The 15,897-nt window shown below is 38.7% G+C and overlaps 1 protein-coding gene across 17 annotated transcripts in view; it reads left to right on the top strand.

Annotated features, from left to right (window-relative positions):
* ACACA (acetyl-CoA carboxylase alpha) overlaps positions 1–15,897 on the top strand; it is a 449,622-nt gene that overhangs the window by 159,031 nt on the left and 274,694 nt on the right. For 11 of the 17 annotated variants that reach the window (XM_077165076.1, XM_077165070.1, XM_077165071.1 and 8 more), the window contains one exon: positions 15,482–15,734. In XM_077165076.1, coding sequence (XP_077021191.1) covers positions 15,508–15,734 — 227 coding nt within the window. In that variant the 5' untranslated portion in view covers positions 15,482–15,507. Of the gene's footprint in view, positions 1–1,940; positions 2,067–15,481; positions 15,735–15,897 lie in introns of all 17 variants that reach the window. The other 6 variants (XM_077165067.1, XM_077165066.1, XM_077165081.1 and 3 more) reach the window with 1 other exon arrangement.

Raw genomic sequence — 15,897 nt, 5'->3', positions numbered from 1 at the left:
ATCGATTTGAATTCAGTATTATTACTGCAAAGGCATTGCTTACTTCAACCATTTTATCTTTTGGCTTTTATATTTATCTTATTTTTTTCTCTTTTCCTCTTGTAGTTACCCTTACAGATACTCTTCATTTCTACATTTTCCTTCAAGCCTCAAGCCTTTCTATCCTGTCTTTTATTTTCGGCCTATAGCCCTCCCTTTAATACTTCTTGTAGGGCAGGTCTCTTGTTAATGAACTTTCTCAGTGTCTGTTTATCTGTGAATATTTTAAATTCTTATTTTTGAAGGACAGTTGTGTCAGATGAAAAAATTCTTATCTGGCAGTTTTTTTTCTTTCATTAGCCTAAATATATCATACGATTGTCTTCTTGGCTCCATGGTTTCTGATGAGAAATTGGGACTTAGTCTTATTGAGTGATTCTTGTATGTGATAAATTGCTTTTCCCTTGCTGCTTTTAGAATTCTCTTTGTCTTTGGCATTTGATGTTCTGATTAATATGTGTTTTGAATTAGGTCTATTAGGATTTATTGTATTTGGAGTACATAGTTCTTCTTAGACATGCCCTTTTATGAATTTTATGAGAATTGGGAAATTTTCAGCCATTATTTCCTAAAACATTCTTTCTGCCTTTTTTCTCCTCTCTTTTCCTTCTGGGGCACCCACGATGCGCATATGTATATTTGTATGTTTCATACTGTCATTAAATTCCCTGAGACCCTGCTCTATTGTTTACATTCTTTTTCCATCTTTTCTTCAGACTGTAAGATTTCCAATGTTCTATCCTCTAGTTTGGCAATCCTTTCTTCTGCCTCTTCAGATTTGTTGTTGTATGCCTGTAATGTATTTTTGTCTCCATTTTTTTAAGACCTGGATACTCAAAGCCATAAAATGTGATAGAGTATCCTTTTTGCTACTCTATCTACTGGTGTTTTCTAAGTAATGAATCTGTTAGAAATTTTCCCCACTCTACTTACTTATCTTCCTTTCTTCCTTTTTTTCCTCTTTTCTATTCAAATGATTTGATTTTTCTTTTAGCCTTATGGAAATGAACCTCTTATAAAATCTGGAGACATTTCTTGTGCTTGTTTTTTTTTTTTTTGAGGAAATCTAATATTCTCAGGGTGTAATGTTTAATAAATTTACATGTCAAATTTTTCCTGTTGCATGATACTTTTATATTTGATTCCAGTTTCAAAAATGAAAGTTAACTTTAGTGATTTCCATCTCACTTTTAGGAAATGTCTATAGGCTTTTTTTTTTTTTTTTTTTTACTATTACTGAAAGTTCTTTATTAGTGTCTCATTTCTTTAGCACAGTGCTTCTCAAGCCTTATATTTGTTAAAATGCAATTGTTATGCCTAAACTCTGGAGTTTCTGATTCATTTCTTCTGGGATGAGCCAGATAATTTGCACTTCTCACAAGTTGTCAGGCAATGTCAGTGCTGCTACTGCTGCTGGTACATGAATCACCTTTTTGGAAGCACAATTGTAAATGTTCTAGCATTTACAAACACTGTTTTGTCTAAATGAATAATTTGTATTCATGAATTACAGCAAAAAAAATAGTGCATGTGTAGTTTTAACATGTTTAGTATTGGTGTTAGAATCTGTCTCTTAAGATCTTTATTTTTTGGTAAAAGTAAATAATTATTGTCTAGATTGGTGATTTCCAAGCATTTTAATATCTTGATGTTTTATTGTTGTGCAGTATCAAGCAACAGTGAGTGCTCCCTACCCATCATTATACCTCAAAGAGTTTTATAGCATATGAGATTTATTACTAAGCTCAAAATAAAATTCTTTTACTTTTGGGGAAGATGGTGGACTAGGATTGGTTGAGTTCACTCCTGCTCCAAGGAATAGCTAGACAAGTGACAGAAATGCAACTGGGAGAGCTATTCCAGGGTATAAGTGACCTGAGAGGATCTTCTACACCACATAGGGAGGCCCTGGATTGAGACACAGAGAACCCGAGAACATCCAGCTAGTGCAGACAGCCTAGCGCACCCGTTTCCAAATGGAGGCCCAGAGCCATCAGGAGTACACGGATGGGAGACAGGACAAGGAAGTAAGTCAGGTGTCTTTCACTACCCCCACCCTGTGACCTGCGACTCCCCCCACACCCCACGCACCTGAACTCCATCGTCTGCTTCTCCCACTGAGATCCAAGCATTCCCACCCCAACCCTCCCTCCCACACATGTGTGCAAGCCTGTCCTAGCCTGACCCATTTCTCCTGTACAAGGGCATAGTCTCACTTTGCCCATCCCGAGACCTGTATACCCCCATCCAACCCCTTTGCCCCCTGCAGGCAGTCACATGACCCTGCATTCAGGCTGTAGGCATTCACCTTCATACCTGGGCCACATCCACACCCAGCCCATACAGTCACTCAACCTTGCCTGACTCCCCCCCACCATGAGCTCTATGCACATGCACATCAGCATCCTGCCCTCAGATGCATGCATCCACTGACACCACAGCCCTGCAGCTCTGGGCAAGTACTGTCCTGTGCATCTGAGCTATAATTGCCTCTAGCCCATGCAGGTGCCATCCCACCCTGCTGCCCCTGAGTTCTGCTTACATGCATACCAAGGACCTACTCCCCAGACCCATGCATCGGCATAGCCACATCCTCTTTGCTGGGCACCCACATATCCATGCGTTGACCTCTTGACCCCTGCACCCCAATCCCCTTATCCTGTACACATGCACACCCTTACCCCACCCCACAGCACAAGTGCCCTTCTCCAACACCTGATGGATGCTCTCACGCACATCTATGTCATATAGCCCCTATGCTGCACAGCGGGCACCCCTAATCCACACTCCCCATCCCCACACCTACAGACCCCCACCAGGGCCCCGCCTACCCATTATCACCCGACACTAATACATGTCCCATAACCTCTACGACCTGTGTCCCACCCCTACACACTTGCATATCAGCATCCTGGCCCCCCTGGACTCTCTTCACTTGCATATGTATACATCTATGACCTGCTGTCCCTCTTCCCTAACTTCTGTGCCTTGTGCCCCACACCGTGACACCCACGACCCACATGCTTCACATGCCCACCTGCATCTTGCCCACATACCAGCCCCAGCACATCCGGTCAGCCCCCCATCCACCTCCCATCATGCCACCTCTGTGTTCCCCACATCTCACCCTGCTCCTGCACTCCATGCTCTGCCTGAGCTGCACCTCACCCCATGGCCCCTGCACCACACCTCCCATAGGTTGTGACCCACACCCCAAGCTCACAGGCACCAGTGTAGAGTCCCTGACCCATGCATATACCTGCACTGCAGCATGTTACTTCACTGTTGTGCTCCTCCCCATGCTCCGCATCCTGTTCCACACCTGTCCTGCAAATTCAAAGCTTTAAACTGCTTCCAAAGTAACCCTATCAAGATAATTACTTGCCTCAAAGACAACAGATGATCACTAACCAAATGAAGATGCAGACAAAAATAGCCCAGTATAATGACCAAACTAAAACTCCAGAGGAGACAAAGACTTTGGAACAGATAATCAAAGATGTTTATATGCCTCTACTGAATAAAATCAGTGGAATGGCTAATGACATGAAGGAGACTCAAGAAGAGCATAAAGAAGAATTTGAAAGAATAAATAGCAGATATCACAGAGATTAAAGATGCTATAGACCAAATGAAAAACATACTAGAGACAAAAAATAAACAGCAGATTTGAAGAGGCAGAAAAAAGAATAAGCAAACTAGAGGATAGGACAATTGATATATAACACACAAAAGAGCAAATGCCAGAAAAAAAAAAAGGAAAAATTTAAATTGGAACTCAGTAAACTGATGGACAAAATAAAGCGTACAAATATAAGAATCATCAGTGTCCCAGAGGGAGAATTAAAGCATAAAAGGTTAGAAAGATTAGTGGAGGATATAATGGGGAAAAACATCTCAACCATCATAAATATGCCAATTAAAGAAGACCAATGAACTCCAAGTAGAATAAATCCAAATAAGCCTTCCTCAAGACACATACTAATCAGTCTGTCAAATTTTGAAGAGAAGCAGAAAATCCTGAAAGTGGCAAGAGAACAACAATCTACTACATAGGAGGGAAAACACCTAAGACTGAGTTCGGACTCCTCAGCTTGCACTATGGAGGTGAGAAGGCACTGGTATGATACATTTAAGATCCTGAAAGAGAAAGACTTCCAGCCAAGAATTCTGTACCCAGCCAAACTATCCTTCAAAACTTAGGGAGAGATTAAAATGTCACAAACAAATGCTGAAAGAATTTGTCAACAGGAGACTGATCCTCCAAGATATACTAAAGGAATTTCTACTGCCTGAAAAAAAAAGACAAGAGAGGGATTTCTGGAGAAAGACACAGAATTGAAGAGTACCAGTAAGGGTAACTTAAAAGATAAAAGAGAAAGAGAGAAAAGAATATTTAGATCTTACAAATAAAATCCAAGGGATAAGATGGTGGATTCAAGAAATACCTTTACAGTAATAACTTTGAATACTAATGGACTAAATTTACCACTAAAAGATACAGATTGACAGAATGGATTAAGAAATATAATCCATATATGCTGCTTACAAGAGACTCATTTTAGACACAAGGATACAAATAGATTGAAAGTGAAAGGTTGGAGAAAGATGTTCCACACAAGCTGTAACCAAGAGAAAGTAGGGGTTGCTATACTATATCAGACAAAGTAATTTTAGATGTAAAGACATAAGAGACAAAGAAGGACACTATATATTAGTAAAAGGGAAAATTAATCAAGAAGAAATAACACTTATAAATATCTATGCTCCTAATCAGGGAACTCCAAAGTACTGAGACAGACATTTGTTTCAACAATAATAGGAGATTTCAACACATCACTGTCCTCTATAGATAGAACAACCAGACAGAGGATCAACATGGAAATAGAGAACTTAAACAACCTGATAAATGAATTAGACCTAACAGACAAATATAGGTCATTACACCCCCAAACACCAGGATATACATTCTTCTCCAGTGCTCACGGAACATTCTCCAGGATAGATCATATAATGGGGCACAAAACAGGTCTTTATAAATTTAAAAATTTTGAAATTAGTCAAAGCACTTTCTGTGATCACAATGAAATGAAGCTGGAAATCAATAACTACTAAAGAATGAGAACTTTTACAAATACATGAAGGTTAAATAACACACTCTTAAACAGCCATTGGCCAAAAAAGAAATTGCTAGAGAAATCACTAGCTATCTGGAGACAAATGAAAATGACAATACAATTTATCAGAGCTTATGTGATGTGGGAAAGGCTGTGCTGAGAGGAAATTTTATTGCTTTAAATGCCTATATTAAAAAGGAAGAAAGAGTGAAAATCAAGGACTTTACCCCCCCCCCCCAGAAGAACTTGAGAAAGTACAGCAAACTAACCCCAAAGCAAATAGAAGAAGAGAAATAATAAAGATTAAAGCAGAGTTAAATGAATGGGACAACAAAAGAACAATAGAAAGAATCAATAAAGTCAAAAGTTGGTTCATTGAGAAAATAAAATCAATGGGCCACTAGCAAGGCTGACAACAACAACAAAAAAGTGGATGTAAATAAACAAAATCAGAAATGAGTGGGGGGGGATCATTACCACAGATCCTGAAGAAATTTAAAAAGAAATCATAAAAGGATACTATGAACAGCTATATACCAATAAACTAGATAATTTAGATGAAATAGACAAAATCCTGGAAATACACAAACAAGCTATACTGACTTAAGAAGAGGTCACAACAAACCAATCGCAAGTAAAGAGATTCAATCAGTCATCAGAAATCTTCCTACAGAGAAAAGCCCGGGGACAGATGGCTTCACAGGGGGATTTTATCAAAGATTTCAAAAAGAACTAACACCAATCCTGCTCAAACTTTTCCAAAAAAGTGAGAAACAGGAACACTACCTAACTCATTTTATGAAGCTAACATCACTTTAATACCAAACCAGGTAAATATGCTACAAGAAAGGAAAACTAAAGGTCAATCTCCCTAATGAACATAGGTGCAAAAATTCTCAACAAAGTATTAGCAAATCATATCTCACAGTACATTAAAAGAATTATTCACCATGACCAAGTGCGGTTTATACCAGGAATATGAGGGTGGTTCAACACAAGAAAATCAGTTAATGCAATACACCACATTAACAAATCAAAAGGGAAATCATACGATCATATCAATTGATGCTGAAAAAGCATTGGACAAAATTCAGCATCCTTTTCTGATAAAAACACTTCAAAACGTCCCTATATGGGACATGACATGCAGGGTTGAAAGTCTCCCTAGCGGTGTGGGAGATGATTCCCAGGGATGAGTCTGGCCCTGGCACCATGGAAGCAACAAAACCATCCTGACCAAAAAGGGAAAAGAAGTGTAACAAAGTATCAGTGGCTAAGAGAATTCAAATAGAGTCCAGAGGCTACTCAGGAGATTGCTTTTATGCAAGCTTCAGTTAGACATTACTACCTATCATAACCTGCCAACCCCCCAGGACCATTCCAGCCAATCCTAAAGAAGACCTAGGGCAATATTTAAGGTTCTATAAAGGTCCCATGCACTGAGGTAACTTTCCAGAAACCTACAACCTCCAGATGGGTCTTTGGACCAGTTAAGTCCTGAAACCCAGAGGGGCCAGCCTTTCCAGCTAGTTCCGTCTCCCTACCCCATATTATTGACAGCCCTTCCAACATGAAAAAGTTAGAATCTCTCTTCTTAAAGAGTGAGAGAAAGATAAAAGGTAATGGTGAAGTTATATAGAGAAGGTAGGGTTTAACAAATGAATATGATTGCTGAATCATTATATTGGTATTTATTTTAGTCTCCAGTATTTTAGAGCAGCTAGAAGTAAAAATTGTGGATTTGTGTTCCATACCAAACTCTGAGATCTGTTCTACAAATAATTGTTGGGCTATGCTTTTTAATTTATTGCTTTTTTGTATATGTTATTTTTCACAAAAAAGTGATGATAAAAAATATATATATTTCTTCTATCCTTGGATGTTCTGGAGCAGTTAGAAGGAAAAATCTGAGATGATGTCCTCTAACTACTTGAAGAGTGCTTTGAAAACTATTGCTTTTTTCTTTCTTCAATTTCTTCCTTGACCCATGATTATTTAAAAGTGTGTTGTTTAATCTCCATATATTTGTGGAAGCTCTGGTTCTTTGATGATTATTAGTTTCCAACTTAATTCCATTGTGATGAGAGAAAGTGCTCTGAATAATTTCAGTCTTGGTAAGTTTATAGAGACTCAGTGTATGTCCTGTCATAGGATTTGTCCTGGAGAACATTCCATATGCACTAGAGAAAAATATGTATCTTGGTGTTTTGGGATGTAATGATCTATAAATGTCTATTAGATCTAATTCATTTATCTTACTGTTTAGGCTCTTCATTTCCTTGTTGATCCTCTGTGTGATTATTCTGTCTATAGCAGAGAGTGGTGTATTGAAATCTCCCACTATTACTGTTGATATGTCTATAGCTCCCTTCAGTTCTTTCAATATGTTCCTCATGTACTTGGGAGCTCCTTGACTGGGAGTATACACATTTATGATTTTTATTTCTTCCTGGTGAATTGTCCCTTTTATTAATATGTAGTGTCCTTTTTTGTCTTATGACGTCTTTACATTTGAAATCTATTTTGTCTTATATTAGTATAGCTTCTCCTGGTTTCTTTTGGTTACAGCTTACATAGAAGATCTTTTTCCATCCTTTCAATTTCAATCTGTGTCTTTGGGTCTAAGATGGTCTCTTGTAAACAGCATATAAATGGATTATGTTTTTGATCCATTCTGTCAGTCTGTATCTTTTAATTGGTGAGTTTAGTCCATTGACATTCAAAGTAATTACTGATTCTACTATCTTGTCCTTTAGTTTCTATTTGTCAGATCTGTACATTATTTTCCTTCTCTCTCTTTTTCCCTTTAAATTACCTTTACTCATATTCTTCAATTCTGTGCTCTCCTCCAGACCTTCCTCTCCTGCCTTTTTTTTTTTTTTTTTTTTTTTACATGGGCAGGCACCGGGAATCAAACCCAGGTTTTCTGGCATGGCAGGCAAGCATTCTTGCCTGCTGAGCCACCATGGCCCGGCCTCCTGCCTTTTTTTTTTTTTTAAATCAGCTGATAGGGCTCCCTTTAGTATTTCTTGTGGGGCTGGTCTCTTGTTGACTAGTTCTCTCAGTATGTCTTTATCTTTGTAGATTTTAATCTCCCCCTGAATTTTGAAGGATAAGTTGTCTGGATAAAGAATTCTTGCTTGGAAGTCTTTCTCATTCAGGATCTTATCATACCACTGATTTCTTGCTTCCATGGTGCCTGTTGAGTAGTCTGAAGTCAGTTTTATATGCTTTCCCTTTATGTAGTGGATTGCTTTTCTCTTACTGCTTTCAGACTTTGTTTCTCTTCAACACCTGACAGTCTGACTGATTTGTGTCTTTGAGTGGGGTTGTTCTGATTTGTTCTGTTTGGAGTTCGCTTGTCCTCTTAGAAGTGCATATTCATGTCTTTTTAAGGGTTGAGAAGTTTTGTCTGATTATATCTTCAACTAACTTTCCCATCCCTTACTCTTCTCTTCTTCTGGGACATCAGTCGTTCTTATATTTTTTGCCATCATTTCCCTAAGATCCAGTTGCATTTTTTCCAACTTTCTTACCATTTGTTCTTTTGTGCCTTCTAATTCTATACTATCTTCTAGCTTACTTATTCTTCCTTCTGATTTCTTCATGTCTACTATTGTGTGTCTCCAGTATATCTTTTATTTGGTCTACTGTAGCTTCCATTTCTGTGAGATCTGCCATTTCCCTGTTTAACTTCCTGAATTCTTCTTTGTGCTCTTCTAGTGTCTTCCTTATATCCTTTATTTCTTTATATATATCCTTGAATAGTTGTTCCATATTCTGTGTCCCCTCTGGAATTTTGATTTGGTCATTTGGCTGAGCCATTTCTGCTTGGATCTTCATGTATTTTGTTTGATTTTCTGTTGTGTCCCGGGCATCTTGATACGGTTATTATGCAAGTTGGTTTTCTTCACTCTTCTAAAGTTTTATATTTAATTAGTTTCTGCTGAATGTTTTCTTTTGCACTTTGTTTATCAGTTATTCTCTGCCAAATCAAGGTCCAGATCTCATGTAAAGGATACAGTTCAACTTACAGGTCTATTAGAAGGTAGATTGTAGTGCGTAGGTACTCCAGTGGTCGAATGGCTGACTACCACACAGGAGGCCCAAGATGGACTCCTAGCCTATGCACACACACACACACACACACACACACACACACACACACACACAAAATACGAGAAATGAAGAAAGAGATAATAATAAAGTAAAATAATGATATAATAAAACAAGAACTATAACAAAATATTCTTCGACAATAGTAGGTACCAGAACCAGAAGACACCCCAGGATGTACAGGGAATGAAGTCAGGCTGGCGCTTACCAAAGGGAGGGAAAATTTAAGAGGTAAATAATAATGGTAATAGTAAGAATAAATGAAATGGAATAATAAAAAATAATGTGAAATATAATATAGAAAATGAGAAAAATAATATCTATAAAATTTTTTTTAAATAATGAAAAGGACAATTATATTACTAATAAAAATGTATAGAAAGAATATGTTTTAAAAGGGGGGAATAAAAAAGGACTATTAAGAAAAAAAATTAAAAATGAACTAAAAATAAAATCCTCGCTAGATAGAGTTAGCTTGCCTGCACTTTCCCCTTCTTCCCAGCAGGGGAAAGCTTTCCTGTCCCTATCCAGTGCAGCTGACCTGCACTTACCACATCTGGCCCACACATGGTGTGTGAGCCGCTGCTGCCTCCACCTCCTACTCCTCCACCCTTAGCCCTGCCCCTCCTTGCCAGATGGACTGGAGGTTGGCATGCTTAGCATGGGTGGCTGCTGCACAAGTGGGGCTAATCTGCCAGGGGGTCTGCTGAGGCAGGTGGACTGCTCCACCAGGTGCTCCCGCTGCTGTTCATGCCGCAGGGCTGGGGAACCGACCAGTGAATGGGGGATCAGCTCATCAGCTGATCCTCAGTGCTGGTGAACCTTGCCAGATACCACAACTGGGACAGGCTTTCCCACACCTGATGGGTTGGTCACTCCCCCCACTTCGAGGCCCACCCTGCTGTGGACAGTCACCGGCCTCTGGGCTCTCTACAGGCGCTGGGCACCGCAACCACGTGGGGAGGTTTCCCCAGCCAGCACCTGTGCAGCCTGGAGCTGAGGAGGGTCAGTTCCCTCCAATCGCACCTCTGGTGCACTGCATTCCATCTGTTGGGGATCCCAGTTACCCCTCCCACTCACTCTCCCCTGGCCTCCTCCCCCACAAAACTGCCTAATTACTCCCCTAGACTATTCAGACTCCAGGACCTGCAGTCCTGGACATTTTCTTCCTGTCATCTTTCTTGTTTCACAGAGCAGGAGTGAACTCACTCCACTCTGGTCTACCATCTTCCTGCTGCTTTGTGTATATGTTATATTATGCAATTTAAAAAGTTTGAGAAAAAAAAAAACACTTCAAAAGGTAGAAATCAAAGGTAACTTCCTCAGTATGGTAAAAGGCAAATATGAAAAACTCATCACCAGCATCCTACTCATTGGTGAGATGCTGAAGGCTTTCCCCCTAAGATTGAGAATGAGATAAGGATGCCCTTTGTCACCACTATTATTCAACATTGTGTTAGAAGTTTTAGTGAGAGCAATCAGGCAGGATAAAGAAGTAAAAGGCATCCAATTGGAAAGGTAGAAGTAGCACTTGCATTATTTGCAAATGACATGATACTATACTTGGAAAATCCTGAGAAATCTGCAACGGAAGTTACTTGAGCTAATAAACAAATTCAGCAAGGGAAAGGTTGCAGGAAATCAGTAATGTTTCTATACACAAGCAATGACCTAATTGAGGAGTCAAGGAAATAATTCCATTCAAAATAGCAACTAAAAGAATCAAGTATCTAGGAATGAACTTAACTAGGGATGTAAAGGATTTGTACACAGAGAACTACATAAAATTGCTAAAAGAAATCAGAGAAGATCTAAATAAGTAGAAAGATATTCCCTACTCATGGATAGTAAGGTTAAATGTAGTCAAGTTGTCAATTCTACGTTGTCAATTCTACCCAAATTAATCTACAGATTAAATGCAGTATCAAAATTCCAACAACCCACTTTGGGAACTGTTAAGAGCTAGTTACCAAATTCATTTGGAAGGGAAGGAGACCCCGAATAGTTAAACGCATCCTAAAAAAGAACAAAGTAGAAGGATTAACACTCCCCGATTTAAAAACTTTATTATAAAGCCACAGTGCTCAAAACAGCATGGTACTGACACAAAGATAGAAACATTGACCAATGGAATCAAATCAAGAGTGCAGAAATTGACCACCAAATCTATGCTAAACTGATCTTCGACAAGGCCCCCAAGTCCACTAAACTTTTTCAATAAAAGGGCATGGAATAACTGGATATCAATAGTCAGAAGAATGAAAGAGGACCCTTACCTTACACCCTATATGAAAATTAACTCAAATTCGTTCAAACACCTAAATATAAGAGCCAGTACCATTAAGCTCCTAGAAGAAAATGTAGGGAAACAGCTTCAAGACCTAGTAATAGGAGATGCATCCTAAACTTAACACCCAAAGCACAGGCCACACACACAAAATATAGATAATTGGGAACTCCTCAAAATCAAATGTTTTTGCACCTCAAAAGTCTTTGTCAAAAAGGTGAAGAGGCAGCTATCTCAATGGGAGAAAATATTTGGAAATCACACAATGGACACAGGTTTGATATCCTGTATACTTAAAAAAATCTTGCAACTCAACAACAAAAGAATAAGCAACCCAGTTATAAAGTGGGCTAACTGTATGAATAGACATTTTTCTGAAGAGCAAATATAGATGGCTAAATAGCACATGAAGAGATGCTCATTCTCATTATAAGGGGAATGCAGATCAAGACTGTAATGAGGGTAGCACCTCCCACCTATAAGAATGGCTTCTATTAAACAAACAGGAAACTACAAATTTTGTAGAAGATGTGGAGAAATTGTAACACTTATATACTACTGGTGGGAATATATAATAATACAGGTGCTATGGAAGACAGTCTTGTTGTTCCTCAGAAAACTAAATATTGAATTGCTCTATGACTCAGCAATACCACTACTTGGTATATACCCAGAAGAGCTGAAAGCAGTGACACAAACGAGATTTGCACACCAATGTTCATAGCAGCTCTATTCACAGTTGTCAAAAGATGGAAACAATCCAAGTGCCCACCAACAGATGAGTGGATTAACAAAATGTGGTGTGTACATAGGGTGGAATGTTATGCAGCAATAAAACAAAATGACATCATGAACCACATGGCAAGATGGTTAAGCCTTGATGACATAATGCTGAGTGAAATACGCCAGACACAAAAGGATAGAAACTGTATGATTCCACTTTTATGACCATGGTAAATGTAAAATCAGAGGCTTATAATACAGAATATAGGGACCTAGAGATACACAGAAGCTTGATATGGGTGAACAGTTAGCTAATGAGGTTGAACTTAATTGTAAGGGAATAGACAGAAGTGAAGGCGATTCACTAGTGGGTCTATAAGTGATTTTTCCAAATTGAAGGAGAACATGATTGAAAGCTGTTGTATAGACTCATGTGTCCTACAGATTAACACTCCAAATATAAATAAGTTCTTGCATGAACTGCAAAGGTATGAATCTTGTGCAAAGAGTTATAATTTGGGGGTATAGGGGAAAATGCTATTGCATGCTAGGGGCTGGGTTTAACGGGAAAACATCAACAGTACTGCAGCAATATCCAGTGGTGCATAACTGGGTGGGGCAAGAGTTTGGAGGAGTGTTCTAGTTTGCTAGCTGCCAGAATGCAATATACCAGAAACAGAATGGCTTTTAAAAAGGGGAATTTAATGAGTTGCTAGTTTACAGTTCTAAGGCCGAGAAAATGTCCCAATGAAAACAAGTCTATAGAAATGTCCAGTCCAAGGCATCCAGGGAAAGATACCTTGGTTCAAGAAGGCTGATGACGTTCAGGGTCTCTCTCTCATCTGAGACAATTTCTGGTTTCTTTGTACCCAAGAGTTCAGTTTTCAGCTTATCTCTTTCCTGTCGCATTTCACTGTAAGCTGTGTGAAGAAACCAGGCTGCACTTTCGACATTTAACACAGTCACAGTTTCTCCCTCAGCTGGAAGGGCACATGGTGAGCTTAAAATCTGCCTTCCAGCCAAAGCTACTAGTCAATTTTGCTAGATTATCTCCCATTTTAAAACAAGGATCGCCTTCCTTCCACTCTGTAATGACATGCTGTGATTTCTGTCTAGAGCCTGGTCAGAGTATCTTTAAAGTCGAACAGGGTCAGGATTTCTCTCTCACCTGGAAAGGCAAGTGGCAAACACAGCATCTGCTAGATTTCTCTCTTTGCTTCCCTTCACGAAGCTTCCTGGGAGGCAGTTTTCTTCTTCATCTCCAAAGGTCGCTGGCTGATGGACTCTGCTTCTCGTGGCTGCGTTGTTCTGCTCTCACAATCTCTCTCATTCTCCAAAATGTTTCTTCTTTTATAGGACTTCAGAAACTAATCAAGACCCATCCAAATGGGCGGAGACACACCTCCAGCTAATCCAGTTTAACAACCACTCTTGATTAAATCACATCTCCAGGGAGATGATCTAATTACAGTTTCAAACATACAGTACTGAATAGGGATTAGAAGAAAGAGCTGCCTTTACAAAATGGGATTAGGATTAAAATTTAACTTTTCTAGGGTGCATACATCATTTCAAACCAGCACAAGGAGGTTTGGATTTTCTATTTTGTAAGGGTGCATTTATTGGCTATCTTTCTCCTGAGAACAATGAATTACTTAAAATTGATGGACTGTTGACTTTGGATGTTATGTATAAAGCCCAGTAGATGGAGGTGGCTGAAAGGTGCAGTGAGTGAGAAGTAGTTTGGAGAACAAAGGTGTATACATATGATCAAACATTGTGCTGCTACAAAAAGGAGTGAAGTTGTGAGGCATGCATCCATGTGAATGAATCCCCAGACATTTGATGAGGCAAAATAACCAGAAACAAAAGAGCAAATATTTTATGATCTCATTTAGAAAATACTTTTAAGAAAACTGGGGCCTAGATTCCAAGCTCTTATAGCAGTCACATTTAGTCCAGTAATTGTTATAGCCTGGTATTTAGAGATAAGAATGAAGCCATTCAGGTTGCAATGGTTAAGATAATTCAGAATACAGTAATAAGGAAGATATTGACTGTATTTTAGAATTTTAACTACACTTTGAGACAAAGGAATAAAGGTTTATTTTGTCTACAACCTAAATTTTCTGTAGCTTATAATCTAATTTAATGAAAATCAAATAAAGAATGAAAATTGTTGGCCAGGGCACACACTGTTAACACTGAGTTGATGTTTAGTTTTGAAGTTTTTTTTAATGGACTTTTGGAATGACAGAGTATTTGTTTCATTTAGTTTTGGTTTTTATTGTTGTTGTTGGCTTTGAACTATATGTTGATCTTTATGTATAACTAGTTTCCTATTGCTTGACAATATCTAATTCTGAGCAGTAAGTTCCCATATCTAGGAAAATAGCATTTAATTACAGAGTTAAAATTTGGTGGTATATTCAGGTTCTCCCTATGGTGACATCAGTACAGAGGAGCCAAAAGTAGACTTTTTTTTTTCAAAAGACATTTTTAGGTAATTTTTTGAAAGATAAAATTAAGAAGCAAATCCAAGAGCACAAGGAAAGATTTGTGTGTGTGTGTGTGTGTGTGTGTGTGTGTGTGTGTGTGTTTGTTTTTGGCATGGGCAGGCACTGGGAATCGAACCTGGGTCTCTGGCATGGAAGGCAAGAATTCTACCTCTGAGCCTCCATTGCACCCCCCAGATTTTTGTTTTTAATTATTAAATACCCATCTGGCATTTGCTTTAAAGGTATTCATTTATGTAAAATTCATAGCTTATCAAAGTATAGAGTTTGGAACCAATTGATAGTGTATGTAGCTCACTCTCAATACCAGATTTCAAACAATCATTGCTCTCTCTAGAGCCTTGCTCCACAAGCAGCTTTCATTCACTACAAAGGTATCTGCATTGATCATAATTATTTCTTGGATACTACCACATTATTAAAAAGATTGGGAATGGCTTACAGATTTTTTGAGAGAGCTTTGTTTGGGAAAAAGCAAGGTGGCTTTTATTTTTTAGGCATAGTTACCACAGTCCCAATTTTTCTCCCTTGTAGTAAACAAAAACTCTGAAATAGAATAACCAGTGAAGCTAATTTTCAAAGCACCAGCTGTGGCATATTAGGTAGACCCTAAATGAATTGGCTGTCCTCAGATATAAATTATCACCCATAACCGCTTTGCTTTTTCCTCATTTTCTCCATAGCTCTGAGAGCCCATTTTGAAGGAATAATGGATGAGCCGTCTCCCATGACCAAACCTCTGGGGCTGAACCAGCACTCCCGATTCATAATTGGTTCTGTGTCTGAAGATAACTCAGAGGATGAAGTCAGCAACTTGGTGAAGCTGGACCTACTGGAAGAGAAGGAGGATTCTCTGTCACCGGCTTCTGTTGGCTCAGATATGCTCTCTGATTTGGGCATCTCCAGCCTCCAGGATGGCTTGGCCTTACACATGAGGTAAGAGGGAGAGGTTTAATGGTTTATTTATTTAACTTGTCTAATTGGTTTGACTAATTTTGATCTGAAAAGGAACAAAAATAATTTTAGTGAAGAGTGCTTTACTCTGTGTTATGTTAGTGGACTTAAAGCTTTGATTAATCTATATGAAATCATGTATTTT

This window comes from Tamandua tetradactyla, chromosome 6 (assembly GCF_023851605.1).
Source record: "Tamandua tetradactyla isolate mTamTet1 chromosome 6, mTamTet1.pri, whole genome shotgun sequence".
Taxonomy (NCBI): domain Eukaryota; kingdom Metazoa; phylum Chordata; class Mammalia; order Pilosa; family Myrmecophagidae; genus Tamandua; species Tamandua tetradactyla.
The sequence above is the reverse complement of the archived record's forward strand: the minus strand, read 5'-3'. Positions and strand labels throughout refer to the sequence as shown.